Here is a 16,998-nt window from a genome sequence, read left to right as displayed (position 1 = left end):
TGAAAACGCCGTCTTTGTGTTTTCGTCTGGAGGGCTAATCCGTAAATTTTCTGAAACGAAGACGTCATCAGCCCACATCTCCCCTCTAGTCAGACACCTCTACGTCACGTAACAGCAACAAAAACATGAACAAACACTGAACGATTGTCTTTTTATTAACTAACATTAACACTGATTAATAAATGTATTGTTCCATGTTCGTTTGTGTACCACGCGCAAGGTTTATGAGCATAGTCCAAGTCTTCTTCTCTGTTTTTAGTGTATCTCTGTGTCAGAATTACAGCACCACATACTGGTCTGGCATGTATACTACATCATTCTGCGGTTTCGTGTGGACGTGGATATTTCTTGAGACGAGGAAAAAAAGATCAGATTGGGGTAAGCTCCGTCTCCTTGTGGACGGGGCCTTAGTCTTGATGGAACACAATGGTATGGCCTCAGGATAACGGCTGGCTGTACACATAATGGTAAGAATGTATTGAAAGCTGCACTTAGTCTTGGGTAGTGGCCCCACACAATCAATCAAAAGTCTCTCAAAGGTTTCTCCCATGACTGGAATGGGCTGACGGGGAACCTGTGGGGTTGGGCTGTACAGCCAACTGACAAACATTGCATGGCTTAACACATTCTGATGCTCAGATTTTAGACCAGGCCAAAAGAGGTGTTTGATAAGGCACTGATAGGTTTTAGTCACCCCGAGATGACCAGCACATGCATACTCAATGGGCCAAATATAGAACTTGGGCATGGTAACCAGAAGGCAGAACAATCTGATCGACTATGTGAATATCATCATCAGCAATCTGTGGCCTTCCCCAACGCATGAGTATATCATCCTCCCAGAAGCAACCAACCCTACGAGACTTGTCCTTATCTACAGCAGCATCAATACATTTCGTGAGTTGCAGGTTCTGCCCTTTGGGCAGCAGCTAACTGCTCTCGACCTACCTTTAATGGCAGCTGCTAGATTTCCCTAGCAGTTTCAGCAGTTTGCAGGGGAGTTACTAACAGTATGCCGTCAACCACATCAGCTGAGGAAGGCAAGAAGGATTCTGAAATATTAACTACATCATGCCTGAGCATGAGACACAGCACATGCCGGGAAAACAAAGTGAAAAGTTTTAGAGACATCAGTTTTGGCTTCAATTTCAGGTTAAGCAGACACAATTGGATATGGGAAAACAGGTCATTTCACAAAATCTATCTATCTATCTATCTATCTACAAACCCGATTCCAAAAAAAGTTGTGAATAAAAACAGAATGCAATGATGCGGACGTTTCAAATTTCAATATTTTATTCAGAATACAGCATAGATGACATCAAATGTTTGAACTGAGAAAATGTATCATTTTGAGGGTAAAATAAGTTGATTTTAAATTTCATGGCACCAACACATCTCAAAAAAGTTGGGACAAGGCCATGTTTACCACTGTGTGGCATCCCCTCTTCTTTTTATAACAGTCTGCAAACGTCTGGGGACTGAGGAGACAAGTTGCTCAAGTTTAGGAATAGGAATGCTGTACAATCCTTGTCTAACACAGGCTTCTAGTTGCTCAACTGTCGTGGGTCTTCTAGTTGTCGCAACTTCCTCTATATGATGCGTCTATCTATCTCTGTCTCTCTTTCTGTCTATCTGCCTCTCTGTCTGTTTCTCTATCTGTATACCTCTATATCTGTCTGTCTGTCTGTCTCTCTATCTGACTCTGTCTATCTTTCTCTCTGTCTGTCTGTCTGTCTGTCTGTCTGTCTGTCTGTCTGTCTGTCTATCTGTCTGTCTGCCTCTATATTTGTGTGTCTGTATGTCTGTCTATCTGGCTGTCTGTTTGTCTGTCAGTCTGCCTCTATATGTGTCTATCTGTCTGTCTGCCTCAATATTTGTGTGTCTATCTGTCTGTTTCTCTGCCTCTATATCTGTCTGTCTGTCTGTCTGTCTGCCTCTATCTATCTATCTATCTATCTATCTATCTATCTATCTATCTATCTATCTATCTATCTATCTATCTATCTATCTATCTATCTATCTATCTATCTATCTATCTATCTATCTATCTGTCTGTCTGTCTCTATATTTGTGTGTCTGTCTATCTGTCAGTCTGCCTCTACATATGTCTGTCTGTCTGTCTATCTATCTGTCTGTCTGTTTATCTATCTGTATGTTTGCCTCTATATCTTTCTATCTGTCTGTCTGTCTGTCTATATTAGGTGCTCTTATCCATTTCTTGTGAACCTCACTGTATCTCCAGAACTACTGTAACAGAGTGGTATATTCTGTAGCTCAGCGCAGCACACTGTAGTTTTCTCTCCTGAAGCGCGTACATGATTGCGCGCGCACGATTGGCAGCTCCACGTCGACATTCTTCCAGCTGCTGCGCGGACGCGCACGCGGCGTGCAAGCTCTTCATCAACAGTTTGCACGAGCGTCATATGCTCAATCAACTAGTGAAATCTTCAGGGGCTTTGACAGAGACGACCACCGGGTTTAGATAGAGCGCTTCTTCTCCCAGTGCGCTTATTCAGTGTCGACTGTCTCGTGAGTTGCAGCAGCAGGTATGTTCTTTAACATTTTTTCCCTCTGGAAGTGTGCATTACACTCACAGATTGTGCACGTATGCTTAGATAACACTGTCAGCCCGTCACTCATTGATATATTCAGCCACTTTGGCAAGATTGGAAAGTTTAACAAAGTACATTAAAGATGGTAACTTTTATGCCTGCGTGGATTCACATGCAAATGCATGACATATGGCATTCCCAGTTTCCCCTTTCTTCAGACTGTGACTTATCTTTCAGTTCATTGTGACATTTGATAAGTGTGTTAAGTTGAGATTTATCCCAGGGTGCCAAACTCCTGGGATAGTTTTGATACAAGTAATGCACTCCTCCAAATTTGGACCCTTTTCGACACGTCAGCTGTTTTACGTATCGGCTGCCCCAATTACAGCTATGCAAACAGACTAACTGTAATAGTAAAGTCAATATATAAATCTTGTTTTCTTCTCCGTGTGTCAGTGTACCTTTATTTAATTTGACTTTTTTCTTGCATGCGCTTAATTTGCATGGAAAATTATGTAAGTAGGCATCTGTTTCTGCATATGTAGGCCGCCATATGTGTTCCTCGTGGAGGCTGGTGAGGTGATTATATGCATGTGTGAATGAGAATTAGTCCAAGTTTCCAATTCTATGCATCTAATCTATCATCTTCTGTCGTCTTAAAGCCATTATGTAGCTACAAGAGTTCTGGCCTGCCTCTTTTCACTTACAGCTCCGAAATACTTTGATCAGTCTCACCTTTCAACTATCATTATAAAGATATATATATATATATATATATATATATATACATACATACATACACACACAATTATTATTATAACCATTCTATACTCCAAAAACAATCCCACCTACTTCAACTTAAAAAAATTGGCAAACTGGCTGTAAAAGTCGAGTCAGCGTTTGTTTTTTTTTGTTGTTGTTTGTTTTTCCTAATATTTTTAATAAGATCCTCAATCTTAAAAAAAAAAGTGTGTGTGTACAGTATATATATATATATATATATATATATATATATATATATATATATATATATATAATATATATATATATATATATATATATATATATATATATATATATATACTGACCGTAAATTATCTCGTCCATCTTATTTCTTCAGTTCAACACAACAGAAGATATTTTGAAGAATGTTGGTAACCAAACAATTGACGGTAGCCCTTCCGTATTATATTAAAAACAAAAAAATACTATGGAAGTCAATGGCTATTCCAGCAATTGTTTGGTTTCCGACATTCTTCAGAATATCTTCTTTTGTGCTGAGCTGAAGAAAGAAACTCATACAGGTTTTGAACAACATGAGAGTGAGTAGTTATGACCAAATTTTAACTTTTTTTGGGACAACTGTTCCTTTTAAATTAGTTGTTCAAGCTACGGAAAAACATATGTTAACCAAGTCGTATTGATGATATATATAATTTTTTTTTACAGAGAAATGTTACATGTCTGTTTCTTTCAGAGGGTCGAGCTGAAGAGTTTCACAGAGAAGGAGGAAAATTTGCAAGCAGCGCTGTGGCTTTCCAAGTAAAGTTCTGTGATCCACTCCGACTCTAATTGTTTGCAGTCAGTGCATTACAGAACTTTGTTTTGGGAGTTTAAAGCTCAAGCCTGGAGGAAACAATCAGTCCATCTGGATGAAGCTGTAACACCCCTTGAAAACAGCAGTAAACTCCACATCCTGTCCCTCAAAAACATGCCCAAATAAATCACATCATTATCATCATCTCCTGTCTTTACATGATCATTCCTCTAGCTTTAACTGCTAACGAATATGGGAAACAGGAGCGAACATCCTTTGAGTTTGGGGATCACAGATACACCGCTGCATTAATGTGATATTTACATGATCCTTTTTCAGAATGTGTTCTCCGAGCGCTCAGTTAGCATAGTGGAGGCTCTACCACAACTGCTAAATGTCTAAAAATAACCGTTGCACAGTAACACACCACTTTCCAATGAGGCATTCCATTCCGTAAACATGAAGAAAAAAAGTGGCGTTTTCCATAGTTGTAAAAATGATGCATCTCATGTTTATGAGGGAAAGCACTTTAAATGGAGAGCGTACATGTTTGTGATGACATCATTAGACCCACAGGAGGCAGAGGAGCCCAGGTCTGAGTTACTTTCACGGTCACATGACTCAAAAGGAGACAGGTAATTAATTGCACTGGTAAGTGGGCTAACATGCCTCACATGCGTCATCCATACTGTTTTTTTTTTTCATTGAGAGGACAGATAATACGTTTTATTGGCCCTGAAAGAACAGATCTTTAGTCATAAATGTGTGTCTAAAACACTGCATTCTGAAATGGTATGCAAAGGATGCATCTGGGAAATAAAAGGGAGACGTTTTGTTGAAGTGTTTTTAAAGTAAATCTGTGACTGGTTAGTCAAGCACCTAAAGACTGAAATGTCACCGATCCCGTTAACCCATGAGGGTGCATAGCATAAGTTCAGAAAAATATTTTGCACACACACTGATGGACTGCTGACATATGTCTCATTAAGTATGGTTTCTTAATGTGATGCTATCATGTACATTTCTGATCCTTTCATATTCTTTCAGAGATTTATTCAAAATGACAATCTTTGGCATTCAAGAGTTAACTATTTCAGAAGAACCCATTTATGTTGAAGTGATTTATTGTTTCTTCAAACCTGCAATTTTTAAAGCAAGTTTCTGTATGGAACACACACACACACAATAAATAAATTAATAAATTGTGGCAAAAGTAGTTTGTTTTTGTTGCAAGTTAAATAAAACTGCTGTTTAAAATGTATTTTGACTACATTTTGATTACTTTTATATTATTTTTGACCTGACTCGTTTATCACATAGATTTGATTAGCATAACTGTGTAAAAATAAATGTATAAATGTGCATTAAAGCTTTTCAGAGACATATAACATGGTTAAATGACTCACTGACTCATAAATTATTAAATTATGAATAATGTCATCAAAATGTATAGACTAGTGTATACACACACACACACACACACATACTTTATTATTCAAAATATGAACACAAACTATGAAAATGATAGGAAATACAATAAAATGTATGTATTTTGATGTATTAATAATGAATAATTGCCACATTGTGAATAATGTCATCAAAATGCATTTATAGGCTAAAACAATTTCAAATGTAATTTAATAGCTATATAATAATCTATTACAGCTTTAATATGTGTAAGTACGTACTTACTGTTTACTTAGCTCTATCTATATCCTCTACAGTTTGTCAATTCATATTTTTGACAATGTAATTATTTTATTATTATTGTAGAATTTTAGAATTATTAGTTTAGAATCACTAATATAATCTAATTACATCTATAATGTTCTGAGTCAGATTATGTATTTTGATTAGGTTAATGAGTAACCAGCACTATGCTATATATATATATATATATTCGCTATTTTATATTTTTGACGATTTCCTTATTATTATCGTAGAATTTTTGAATTGTCATTTTAGAATGATTAAATATATATATATATATATATATATATATATATATATATATATATATATATACAGTAGTATATATTTACAGTATATATACACACACACACACACACACACACACACTCACCGGCCACTTTATTAGGTACACCTGCTAATCAGTCAATCTCATGGCAGCAACTGTGATGCATTTAGGCATCTAGATGTGGTGTAGATGACTTGCTGAAGTTGAAACCGAGCATCAGAATGGGAAAGAAAGGGGATTTAAGTGACTTTGAACATGGAATAGTTGTTGGTGCCAGAGAGGGCTGGTCTAAGTATTTCAAAAACTGGTGATGTCCTGGGATTTTCATGCACAGCCATCTCTAGGGTTTACAGAGAATGGTCTGAAAAAGAGAAAATATACAGTGAGTGGCAGTTGTGTGGATGGAAATGTCTTGTTGATGTCAGAGGAGAATGGGCAGACTGGTTAGAGATGATAGAAAGGAAACAGTATCTCAAATAACCACGTCGAACCCTGAAAGAGATGGGCTACCGCAAAAGACACCAGGTTCTGTTCCTGTCAGCTAAGAACAGGAAACAGAGGCTTACTCTTCACACAGGCTCGCAAAAATTGGAAAAACATTGCCTGGTCTGATGAGTCTCAATATCTGCTATGACATAGGGTCAGAATTTGAAAAGCATTCTGAACATGAAAGCATCCTGCTTTGTCTCAACGGTTCAGGCTGGTTTTGGTGTAATGGTGTGGGGGATATTTTCTTGGTAAACTTTGGGCCCCTTAGTACCATTTGAGCATTGTTTAAACACCACGGCCTACCTGAGCATTGTTGCTGACCATGTCCATCCCTTTTTGACAACAGTGTGCCCATCTTCTGATGGCTACTTCCAGCAGGATAAAGCACCGTGTCACAAAGCTCAAATCATCTCAGACTGGTTTCTTGAACATGACAATGAGTTCACTTTACTCAAATGGTCTTCATTCTCACCAGATCTCAATTCAATAGAGCAGCTTTGGGATGTGGTGGAGCGGGAGGGTGGGTTTTTGTTAAATGTGAGCCAAAATCATCACAATTAAAAGAACCGAAGATTTAAACTACTTCAGTCTGTGTGTGCACTGAATTCATTTAATACACGAGTTTCACAATTGAGTTGAATTACTGAAATAAATGAATTTTTACACGACATTCTAATTTAGAAAGATACTGTTTGTAAAAAGAAAGATATGATTGTAAAAGATAGTAATAGATACTGAAAAAGCGGTATCTACTAACAAAAAATTTACAGCATGGCTAGGATTTATTTGAAGGGAAATCTTCTGTATTCCAGTCAGTCGCGCACCGGAGCGGAGAGGAGCGCGCGGGGAGGGAGGCGGAGCGCGGTGCATGATGGGACGCGAGTGTAATCTCCATCAGCCGCCTACTGACCCCTGACAGCAAACACGGAAGCAGCATGGCGTCAAACAGCAGCAGCAGCGCGCAGCAGAGACTCAGGATCATAGCCGGACACTTGCAGAAACGGCCAGAAGATGAAAACGCGGGCGTCGCTGCGCAGGAGTGTAAAGCCGAGGCGCCCCGGTCCGAGCCGAGCAGCACCACACCGGTACCGAGGAGGAGGTAGGTGCGAGTCAGCCTGTGTGCTGAGAGACCCGGCTCTTCACACAGACTCACAGATAAACACTGCGTTGCGATTAAACTGCAGGCGCGTCAAAGACAGAGTAAAGCAAAAGAAGATGATGCATTGTATCAGTGTGCGCGCGCCAGAACTGGATCTAAACAAAGTGTCCCTTCATCCCGGAGGAGGCTGCGGTGGCGCGCGACATCTGCACACTGATGGACACTTTCACATTATACTGTTTTCTCTTTACACAGTGCTTATTGCACCAGTTCAGTGATCAAATCAGTGTCTGCTGCTGGTTCCTCCAGAGCACATTAGAAACGCGCATCAGCCCTTAAAGCTATAGGTCACCCAAAAATAATGTCTGTCGTCCTCTCCTCAGCCTCAAGTTAACGAGATTGAAGAACCAGGACAGATTTTCAGTTAATAGCTTACATTTGGCTCTGTCCCTAACTCAAGGCTGTCAGAAGATTGGAAATATGTCATATGGTGCTTTGCTTGTTTGAAATATGTCCCATGCATAGAAACCGGTTTTGTTTAAAAAGCTTTAGCTTTAATAAAGGTGACACTCTTTCAGTTTGGGTCTTTTCAGCTTGCTTAGTGGTTTTACTAACTCTTAACTGATTTCCAGCTCTTGAGTAATCTTCTAATAATTATTGATGAGCTCAGTCCTCTGTTTTCAGACATGTGCTTTCACTGGAAGGGAATGGGATGGTGCTTCTGTAAACAGAAAGGGTGTTGGTTATTTCTGTCTGTCTGTAGAGTCGACAGCACTAGCCCAAGGCTCTTCACCGCATCACTGGTCAATAATCTCCATGCTGCTTGCTTTCTTTGTCATTCCTGTGACGGCTTGTATCACTTTACTCTTATAATTTAGTGGATGGATTATTGGTCATTCAGTCTGTTGTTATAAACGTTAGTTAATATGAGGTGATCTTTCAATAAGTTGTGTTTTCAGAAGTTAGTATGGCAGAGCTGTGCTCTGATTGGACGAGGGATGTGGTGGCCTGACTTTGTATTTGCTAAGAGTGAAAAATGTACTTCCTTCATGTGGAATGATAGCACTGTGCTGCCATCTAGTGCTGGACATTGAACGACCTTTAACCTACTGAGACCAAGCAGAAAGATTTTTTCTGAACTTCTCAGTATGAAACCACACTTGTGGTCTTTGCACTTGACCACTTGCATGACGTATTTCCTGTTTTTGGGCCAAGTGTTCAGATATGTATGAAGACCACAAAGGTCTGTCCAAATACCCACACTTGCAATCTTGGTTACTTGAGAGCAGATGCACGCAACAGGAAGTGCGTTCGCAAGACTATCCCAGATCTTAAAAACACCAAAGCACAGTGCCCTTAATGCACACTCTCACTCTGGAGTGGCACTTGAGTGTATCCCATCATGCATCATGTTCTGGAAATAAATGTTGAGACTTTTTAAAACATTTCAGAACATTGCAGGAAGTATGTAATCTGATAATAGTGTATATCCAGTGTTGTGCATTGATAAGAAACCGCTGGTGTTTCTGTATGTGTTAAATATTTGATGTCAAACAGAAATGGTAGATGTAAAGCTTGTTGAACTGCCAGTAGTCACTGGCAACATTTGCGTTTCAGCATTATCTCATCTTATACTGAAGACGTTTAAAACTTTTCCTCTTGATAGTGTGTGCCAGATGAACAAAACTGCTCAAAAATGTAACACTCTTTCTAACCTTTCACACAAAAAGGGAAATGAATAAGCCTCAGGCTGAAGGAAGTGTCTCTGCACCTCACTCCCAATTCCTCTCAACACGGGACAGGAGAGGTGTCAGTGACTGGGAAACAAAGTAACTTGCTTTACTCATTTAAAAAAGTAACCGATATTTTCTTGTAAATTTTTAAACTAATGAGTTACTTTACTAGTAACTTGGAAAAAAAGTAACTTGATTACGTAACTTGCATTACTTGTAATACGTTACTCTCAACACTGTTCCTAAACATGTGGGTTTCTGCTGATATGATTGATTTTGCCCCCAAAATTTGCAGAGAAATGGCCAAACGACCACATCTTTAAGTTATTTAAAATGCTTTAAGATTAGGCCTAAACTGTGCAATGCCAATCAGTGGCTACCGTCAACTGTTTGATGGTATTCTAACAACATTCTTCAAAATATCAATATCAGAATAGAAATTTTGTGTTCAGCAGACAAAAGAAACTTATGATAAAGGTGAATAGAAGACTGAATTTGATAGTAGGAATTAGAGGTGGACCGATGTATCGGTTTTGCCGATTTATCGGCACCGATAGTTGATTGCTGGAACAATCGGTTATCTGCAAAAATTCATGCCGATAGCTTTCCGGTTGCGTCCGTTGCTGGAGCGGCTGATAAGGCTCTGTTTTCATTATACAGTGCGAGAGCGGCCTCTAGTGGTTGATATCACTGACAGCACGTGCTGCATGTTTAAACGCGTGACGCTGGACGCTGAACAGAGCGAGAAACTTCATCAGATTTAAATGCAGCTGACAGAAAATCCTGAGCCACAGAGCACAGTTTTCCATTAAATTATATTATATGTGCCCCGAATCGTTGTTTATGTACATAATGAAATGTATATTGAGTATTTCCATCGATACATTTGTCTTTCTGTGGCTCTAATAAAGTCTGTATGCTTAATTTATAAAGCTACAGATCACTCTTTCCGTTTGCTCTGTTTTTTAAACACTGAACTTCAAACTTATCTTATGCATCATTGTTCATTCTTGAAGTTAACTTGTGTCCGTTTTGTGAATAAATAAACTGTTTGGTATTTGGTAACAATAAAAAATTATGGTGAGAATAAATAAAACATTTCACAGAGCCCTAAAAATTTACTTTTTGTAAAACTGTTATTTAATTGATTTGAAAATGTAATTTGTAAAATAAAGCACTATTTTAGTTTTTGTTCAGTATCCATTTTAAAAACTATCAATTAATAGATTGGTATCGCCAGTGTGGTCCAACATAGCGATCGGTATCGGCAAAATCCAATATCGGTCGACCTCTAGTAGGACTAGTCTGCCTTTTCTTTTAGTTTATAAATCCATAAAGTATTTTCCTGTACGATTTATAGCATAATATAGCATAAACACTGCTCTTTGCTGTTGAGAAGTCCTCTTGAACATCTGTGTGTCCAGTGAGGTTTCTCAGAAGATCAGCGGCAGACCTGCATTCCTGTCTCTGATCACCCGCTCATGTGTTTCTGTATCCTGACTGTGTGTGTGTGTGTGTGTGTGTGTGTGTGTGTGTGTGTGTGTTTTGAGTCGAGTCGAGTCCCACAGCAGGCGCAGTGCTCCAGAGATCACAGCTGCTCTGAAGCCTGGAGCGATCATCGTGCGCTTAAGTTGGCTTGATAAGCAAATCATTGATCCGCAATCGGTTGTTACTCATGTGTAGAGGTTTGAGAAATGAGAAGAGAAGTGTGCTGTTATTTTTCTGGGTGATTGGCCACAAACCAGTTGGCAGTTCATGTTCAGATAATATCCTCACAACCAGCGCTGGGTAGATTCCTTACAAACTGTAATCTTAAATTAGGTATTATAAGTAAATTTGAGGTAATCAGAGTACTTTTAGATTACTTACCATACTGATATAGAATATAAAGAGAAAGAAAATGTATCGCCCTCATTGTTATCAACAATATGAAGTGCATTAAACATTATATAGCATCAAGTTTTCCCAATCTGGGTTTATGAGTTTAATAAAAAGCTAAATTAACTAAATCATAAAAATGTTAAATTATTGTGTAAATAATATGTAATTATTTTGGCTAATCTATAAAAAAGTAACTGTAGTCTGGTTACAAATATCTTTAAATGTAATTTAATCTAATAACAAGTACTTATTTTTTTTATATGATTAGATTAGATGTTAATTACAAGTACTTAATTTTTGAAAATGATTATGCAATCCAGATTAGATGTAATCAGTAAAGCCCCTTTCACACTGCTATTCCGGGAAATACACGGGTAAAGTATTCCGGCAATTGTTCCCGAGATTTTGCTAGATTTTGCACTTTCACAGTGCCAGTGATGACCCGGGATATGTGCGTGCTTTCACACACGACCCACACATGTAAAGATCCCGTAACGACACGTGACATCAGGGCGCGAAGTGTAATGTACGAGTCGAAACGTTAGGCATGTTATACTTTCACTGAAGCAAACAGATGATCTCTGCGTCAGTGCGGAAAGTGAGGAACAAACTGATCTCTGCTTCATTACAGTTTGCACATATTTTTTTGTCGCGAACTTTGGTCTTCGTTCAAAACAGCCGGTAAAAGAGTCTCGCAATAACATGCGTCATCACTTCGACACGGCATTAGATCTGGCTTTTGTTCACGCAGCGCTCGTCCCGGGTCGAACCCGGTAATGTTACTAGGACAACAGCTTGTTGTTATCATTATTATTATTATTATTATTATTATTATTATTATTATTATTATTATTTAGAAATGTTGTAAAATAAATTCTATATATAAAGAAAAAGTCTATATAGAGTATTTTGTGAAAAGTGAATCATAATATATATTTATCTATTTATTTGTGCTGCCAAATGATTAATCGTGATTAATCGCGATTAACCACATCCAAAATAATAGTTTTTTTGTTGTGTGTATACTGTGTATATTCATTATGTTTATATATAAAAACACACACGTGACAACACTTATTTATATATATATATATATATATACAACACACACACACACACACATATATATATATATATATATATATATATATATATATATATATATATATATATGTATGTATAATTTTAGAACAACTTTATTGTTCACTACCTCATGGTGGTGTGTACAGGGCGAGGAAAGCTGCTCAAAAAAGTGACACACAAGAAGCACTTAATAGCAGGTGTTTGTATTGTGAAGTTTGGAGCACTTTCCTGCAGTGCCTCAGATAGATCAAGATAGCAGGGCTCTTGCTGTAACTGCTGTTGACTCTTTCAAAACCTTTCTTATCTGAAGGTCTGTCCGTCTGGTATCAGCAGAAGTGAAAGCCTGTTATCATACAGACATTACAATGGCCCCTAAAATTAAATATTATTTTTGTAGAATACGTAAAGATGATTGTTGTATATCAGTGAGTTTTCTTTGCTGTTGGCTGTTATAAAACAGCATATAAACTCGGTCTCTCTCTCTCTCTCTCTCTCTCTCTCTCTCTCTCTCTGTCTGTCTGTCTCTCTCTCTCTCTCTCTCTGTCTGTCTGTCTCTCTCTCTCTCTCTCTATCTGTCTGTCTGTCTGTCTGTCTCTCTCTCTCTCTGTCTCTCTCTCTCTCTGTGTCTCTCTCTCTCTGTGTCTCTCTCTCTCTCTCTCTCAGACAGGAGATCATGAAGTGGAATGGCTGGGGTTACAGTGACTCGAGGTTCCTCTTCAATAAAAAAGGTCAAGCAGAGTTCACGGGGAAACGGTGAGTATGAGTCACCAATTCACCAAATGCACTGATTCAAGGGGAAATCTGTGGATTTCAACATTTTATGAATCTTAGACAGTAAATGTGTCAGTATGTAAATGTGTCACTGTCAGAAAATGCTTCCAGCTATGCAAGGTCAATTTTGGGCACCTCTTCATAGAGGACATTAGCATGAAAAGCTTCTCACACAGAGTTTATGTTCCTACAGACACACGCAGTCAGTCACACAGTGTGTCCTCTTCTGTGTAATCATACAGACACTGTGGCACTGCTTAATCTGACACACATCAGATGACACGCTGATGCTTCCCTATTTCATCATAACACATACAAGGCATGCCGTGTCATAATATATGTGTGTGTGAATAGAAACATATATTAAGGTTTGGTAGGAGCTGTCAGCTCCTCTGTGTTGAGGACCAGATGTAGTTTTGGTGGTTCAGTGTGGTGTGCTCATGCCATCTAGTGTCTGGAATCTGCTGCTTCTCAACACCAGGGTCCTGTGCATACACTCAGCCACATTGTTCAGACGGTGTATTGTATTCTGATTACTCCTTGGCATCTGACAATCCAATACAAATAAGACCAGGCTGCCTTTTCATAACTGATTTAAAAAAGTCTTGAGGAAAAAAACATAGATGACTAACTTTTTAAGACTAGTCTTAACAGTTTGTCCAAGGTCTCATCTGACAGCATTAGATAAGAGAGTGAGATTTAATCGATTGAATGAGTCATTAATGTATACAACTGAGTTGAATTAAGAACAAAACATGAGATGTTTTACAGGAATCTTTAGGTTGTGACGGTAATGAAACCGCTTGACTGGATGTGTGTGTGTGTGTGTGTGTGTGTGTGGATGGTTTCAGGTATCGGTTGAGTGGGCTGATTTTGCCGAGTCTGAAGGACTGGTTTGAGGGAACGTTTGGAGCCAATTTGAAGCACAGATCTCCTGCTACAGTAAGACAAGTGTGATGTGTTGGACCTGCTGTTTATCAGACTCTTTTGTGTTTGTGTGTGTGTAACATGGTGTGTGTGTCATCCTCCAGCCCAGCCTGAATTTGAGCGCGGTCGCTCCTCCTAACCTGAACCAGCCCTTCATGGAGGATCTGAAAGCAGCGGGTCTGTCCGTGTCACATGACCCAGAGGACCGGGTTTTCCGAGCTCATGGTACAGAGCTGCCATCTTTGTGTTTGGCAGAAAGTTTTCAAATATTCTTGGTTTCAATCATTCATGTTTTACTTCATGTTTCACCTGTGGGAAATTTGTTTCATAAAGAAATGCAACCTTATTTTAAATTGTTTTATTTATTATTGAATATGACAATACAAAAATTATAATGGTCTTTTTTTATTTTAATTTACATTTTTGTTTGATTAAGGGGTGAAATATGAGAATTTAATTACAGAGTTTACTTTTAAAAGAGAGTTTGCTAAAAAAAATAATCTGTTTTTATTTTACTCTTTATTTTATATATGAAAATAAATCATTTAATGTATTATTCCTCATAATCTACAGTTCTAAAGTTTGGCGTCAGTAAGATTTATTTTATTTTTTTATATTTTTGAAAGAAGTCTCCTATATTTACCAAAGCTACATTTATTTACAAAAATACAGTGAAATACAAATATGCTAAGTAAGCTTAATACGTTTTCTATTTTAATGTATTTTGAAATGTAATTTATTATATGAATTTTCAGCATAACTACTTTGACGCCCAATAATCATATCTCATTATTATCAAATTTTAAATAAGATTCCTTGATAATTAAAAAAGTTCAAAAGATCAGTTATTTGAAACAGAAATTATTAACTGTCTTTTTAGTCACTTTTGATCAAGTTAGTTAATCCTTGGTGAATAAAAAAGTATCAGTTTCTTATAAAATAATCATACCTGCCCAAAACTTATTAATGGTGATCTGTTTATTAAGAGTTTACAGCATTATTTGAAATCTTAATGGGTACCTCGAGTAAATAAAATGGACCATATGTGTTGCACTCTTAAGTAGCTTTGGATAAAAGCGTCTGCTATATGCATAAATGTAAATGCCTAGTCTAGTACTTCACTAGTATGGTCAAGCTGGATTGGATGTCTTTCTGAAAGTGTTTTGTCTTGTCCTCCTCAGGTCACTGCCTGCATGAGGTCTTTGCCCTACGTGAGGGGAGGATAGGACGGGTTCCTGATATGGTGATCTGGCCGAGTGAGTGTGACTGCAAAGGGTTAAGCATCAGTGGCTGAGTGCTGATTAATATTCATGAGAAACCGATTGAATTATCCCGTGATACTCTCTCTGATTGGTTGAGCCCTGACAACACCCATTTCACTCTTTATGATTGATGGCTGGGCTTTGATTAGAAGAGTACCCAAGCGGCCAGCAAATCATCTGCCTCCCCGTTATACACCTCCTTCACCTCAACGCTTCTCTAGTCATACAGGAGATTATCCTGTAACCATCACAGTCTCCTTCTGAACACCTTCTGCGCTCCTCACACACACATGAGAAATGCTTGTTTTTCATGATTTCAAAAAGAAATATGAATTTGAAATGGCTTTTATTCACTGTCCAGTCACATCCAAGTGAATACAATCATGTTCTAGTTTACATTTTCCAAAAGAGTTCTCTTTCACTAAGAAATGTTGGTACCACTTTATTTTACAGTCATGTTCCTCATGTACATACTATGTACTTATTATAGTAATTACAAAAACTGTAGTAACTAGGTACTAACTCTGAACCTACCCCTAAACCTAACCGTACCCCATGTAGTTACCTTGTTTTAAAGAATTTTCTTTTAGTTCATAATTTAGTTTAGTTATAAATACGCTATAAGTACACTATAAGTACATGTAAGTTCTTTTCATCTTGCCTCTGTATGATGCATATTTAAGTTAATAAGTGCAGCCCTGCTTTGTTTACAGTGGTAACCAAGGAAACGCTTTAAGTGCCCCCTGCTGCAGTGTTCTTAAGTGCTTTGTTTACAACGTAACCAAGGAAACGCTTTAAGCGCCCCCTGCTGCAGTGTTCTTAGGCACTTTGTTTACAGCGGTAACCAAGGAAACGCTTTATGCGCCCCCTGCTGCAGTGTTCTTAAGTGCTTTGTTTACAGCGTAACCAAGGAAACGCTTTAAGCGCCACCTTCCGGCAGAGAGTGAATTTGAGTCTTGTTTGGCTCTGCTGTTTCTGTTTCATGCTGATATTTTTTATGTATAGTTTTATAAAACTGAAGTCAAATCATTCTGTTTTTGCTTCAAAATTTGAAATCATGCAATCTAATTTAGATTAAAAACTGCTTGTGTTGCATGCATGCTGCATCTTTGTTTGGATCATGATTAACATACAGTGGTTGCCTCATATTAAATGGAAATATCACAGTATTTATTTGATTTAGGCTTGTTTTAAAATTTCAATTTAGTTTTGTTATTTACATTATATTTAAGTTTTGTTATTTAGCAGACACTTTTATCCAAAGCTACTTACAAATGAGGACAATAGAAAACAAACTAAAGCGCAATATGTACCGTATTTTCCGGACTATAAGTCACACTTTTTTTCATAGTTTGGCTGGTTCTGCGACTTATAGTCAGGTCCGACTTATTAATCAAAATTAAATTGACATGAACCAAGAGAAATGAACTAAGACAAATGAACCAAGAGAAAACATTACCGTCTCCAGCCGCCAGAGGGCGCTCTATGCTGCTCAGTGCTCCTGTAGTCTACACTGAAGACCTCTGAAGCGCCCTCTCGCGGCTGTAGACGGTAATGTTTTCTCTTGGTTCTTGGTTCTAAATAAATGCGACTTATAGTCCTATGCGACTTATGTTTTTTTCCTCATCATAACATATTTTTGGACTGATGTGACTTATACTCAGGTGCGACTTATAGTCCGAA

At 38.0% G+C, this 16,998-nt stretch overlaps 1 protein-coding gene and 1 long non-coding RNA gene across 2 annotated transcripts in view; both read left to right on the top strand.

Annotated features, from left to right (window-relative positions):
* Window positions 1-2,351: 2,351 nt before the first annotated feature.
* On the top strand, window positions 2,352-4,296 carry LOC127965455 (uncharacterized). Its single transcript, XR_008155303.1, has 2 exons — window positions 2,352-2,549; window positions 4,033-4,296. It is a non-coding gene; the product is annotated as an uncharacterized LOC127965455 (long non-coding RNA).
* A 3,110-nt stretch (window positions 4,297-7,406) lies between these two features.
* The window catches only part of LOC127965250 (alkyldihydroxyacetonephosphate synthase, peroxisomal), a 39,712-nt gene continuing 30,120 nt past the window's right edge, over window positions 7,407-16,998 (top strand). The window contains exons 1-5 of the mRNA XM_052565946.1: window positions 7,407-7,658; window positions 13,019-13,108; window positions 13,978-14,068; window positions 14,158-14,278; window positions 15,235-15,309. Coding sequence (XP_052421906.1) covers window positions 7,495-7,658; window positions 13,019-13,108; window positions 13,978-14,068; window positions 14,158-14,278; window positions 15,235-15,309 — 541 coding nt within the window. The 5' untranslated portion in view covers window positions 7,407-7,494. The remainder of the gene's footprint in view (window positions 7,659-13,018; window positions 13,109-13,977; window positions 14,069-14,157; window positions 14,279-15,234; window positions 15,310-16,998) is intronic.

Source organism: Carassius gibelio, chromosome B9 (assembly GCF_023724105.1).
Source record: "Carassius gibelio isolate Cgi1373 ecotype wild population from Czech Republic chromosome B9, carGib1.2-hapl.c, whole genome shotgun sequence".
In the NCBI taxonomy this organism is placed as follows: domain Eukaryota; kingdom Metazoa; phylum Chordata; class Actinopteri; order Cypriniformes; family Cyprinidae; genus Carassius; species Carassius gibelio.
Note: the sequence above shows the minus strand (reverse complement) of the source record. Positions and strands in the feature narration are given on the sequence as shown.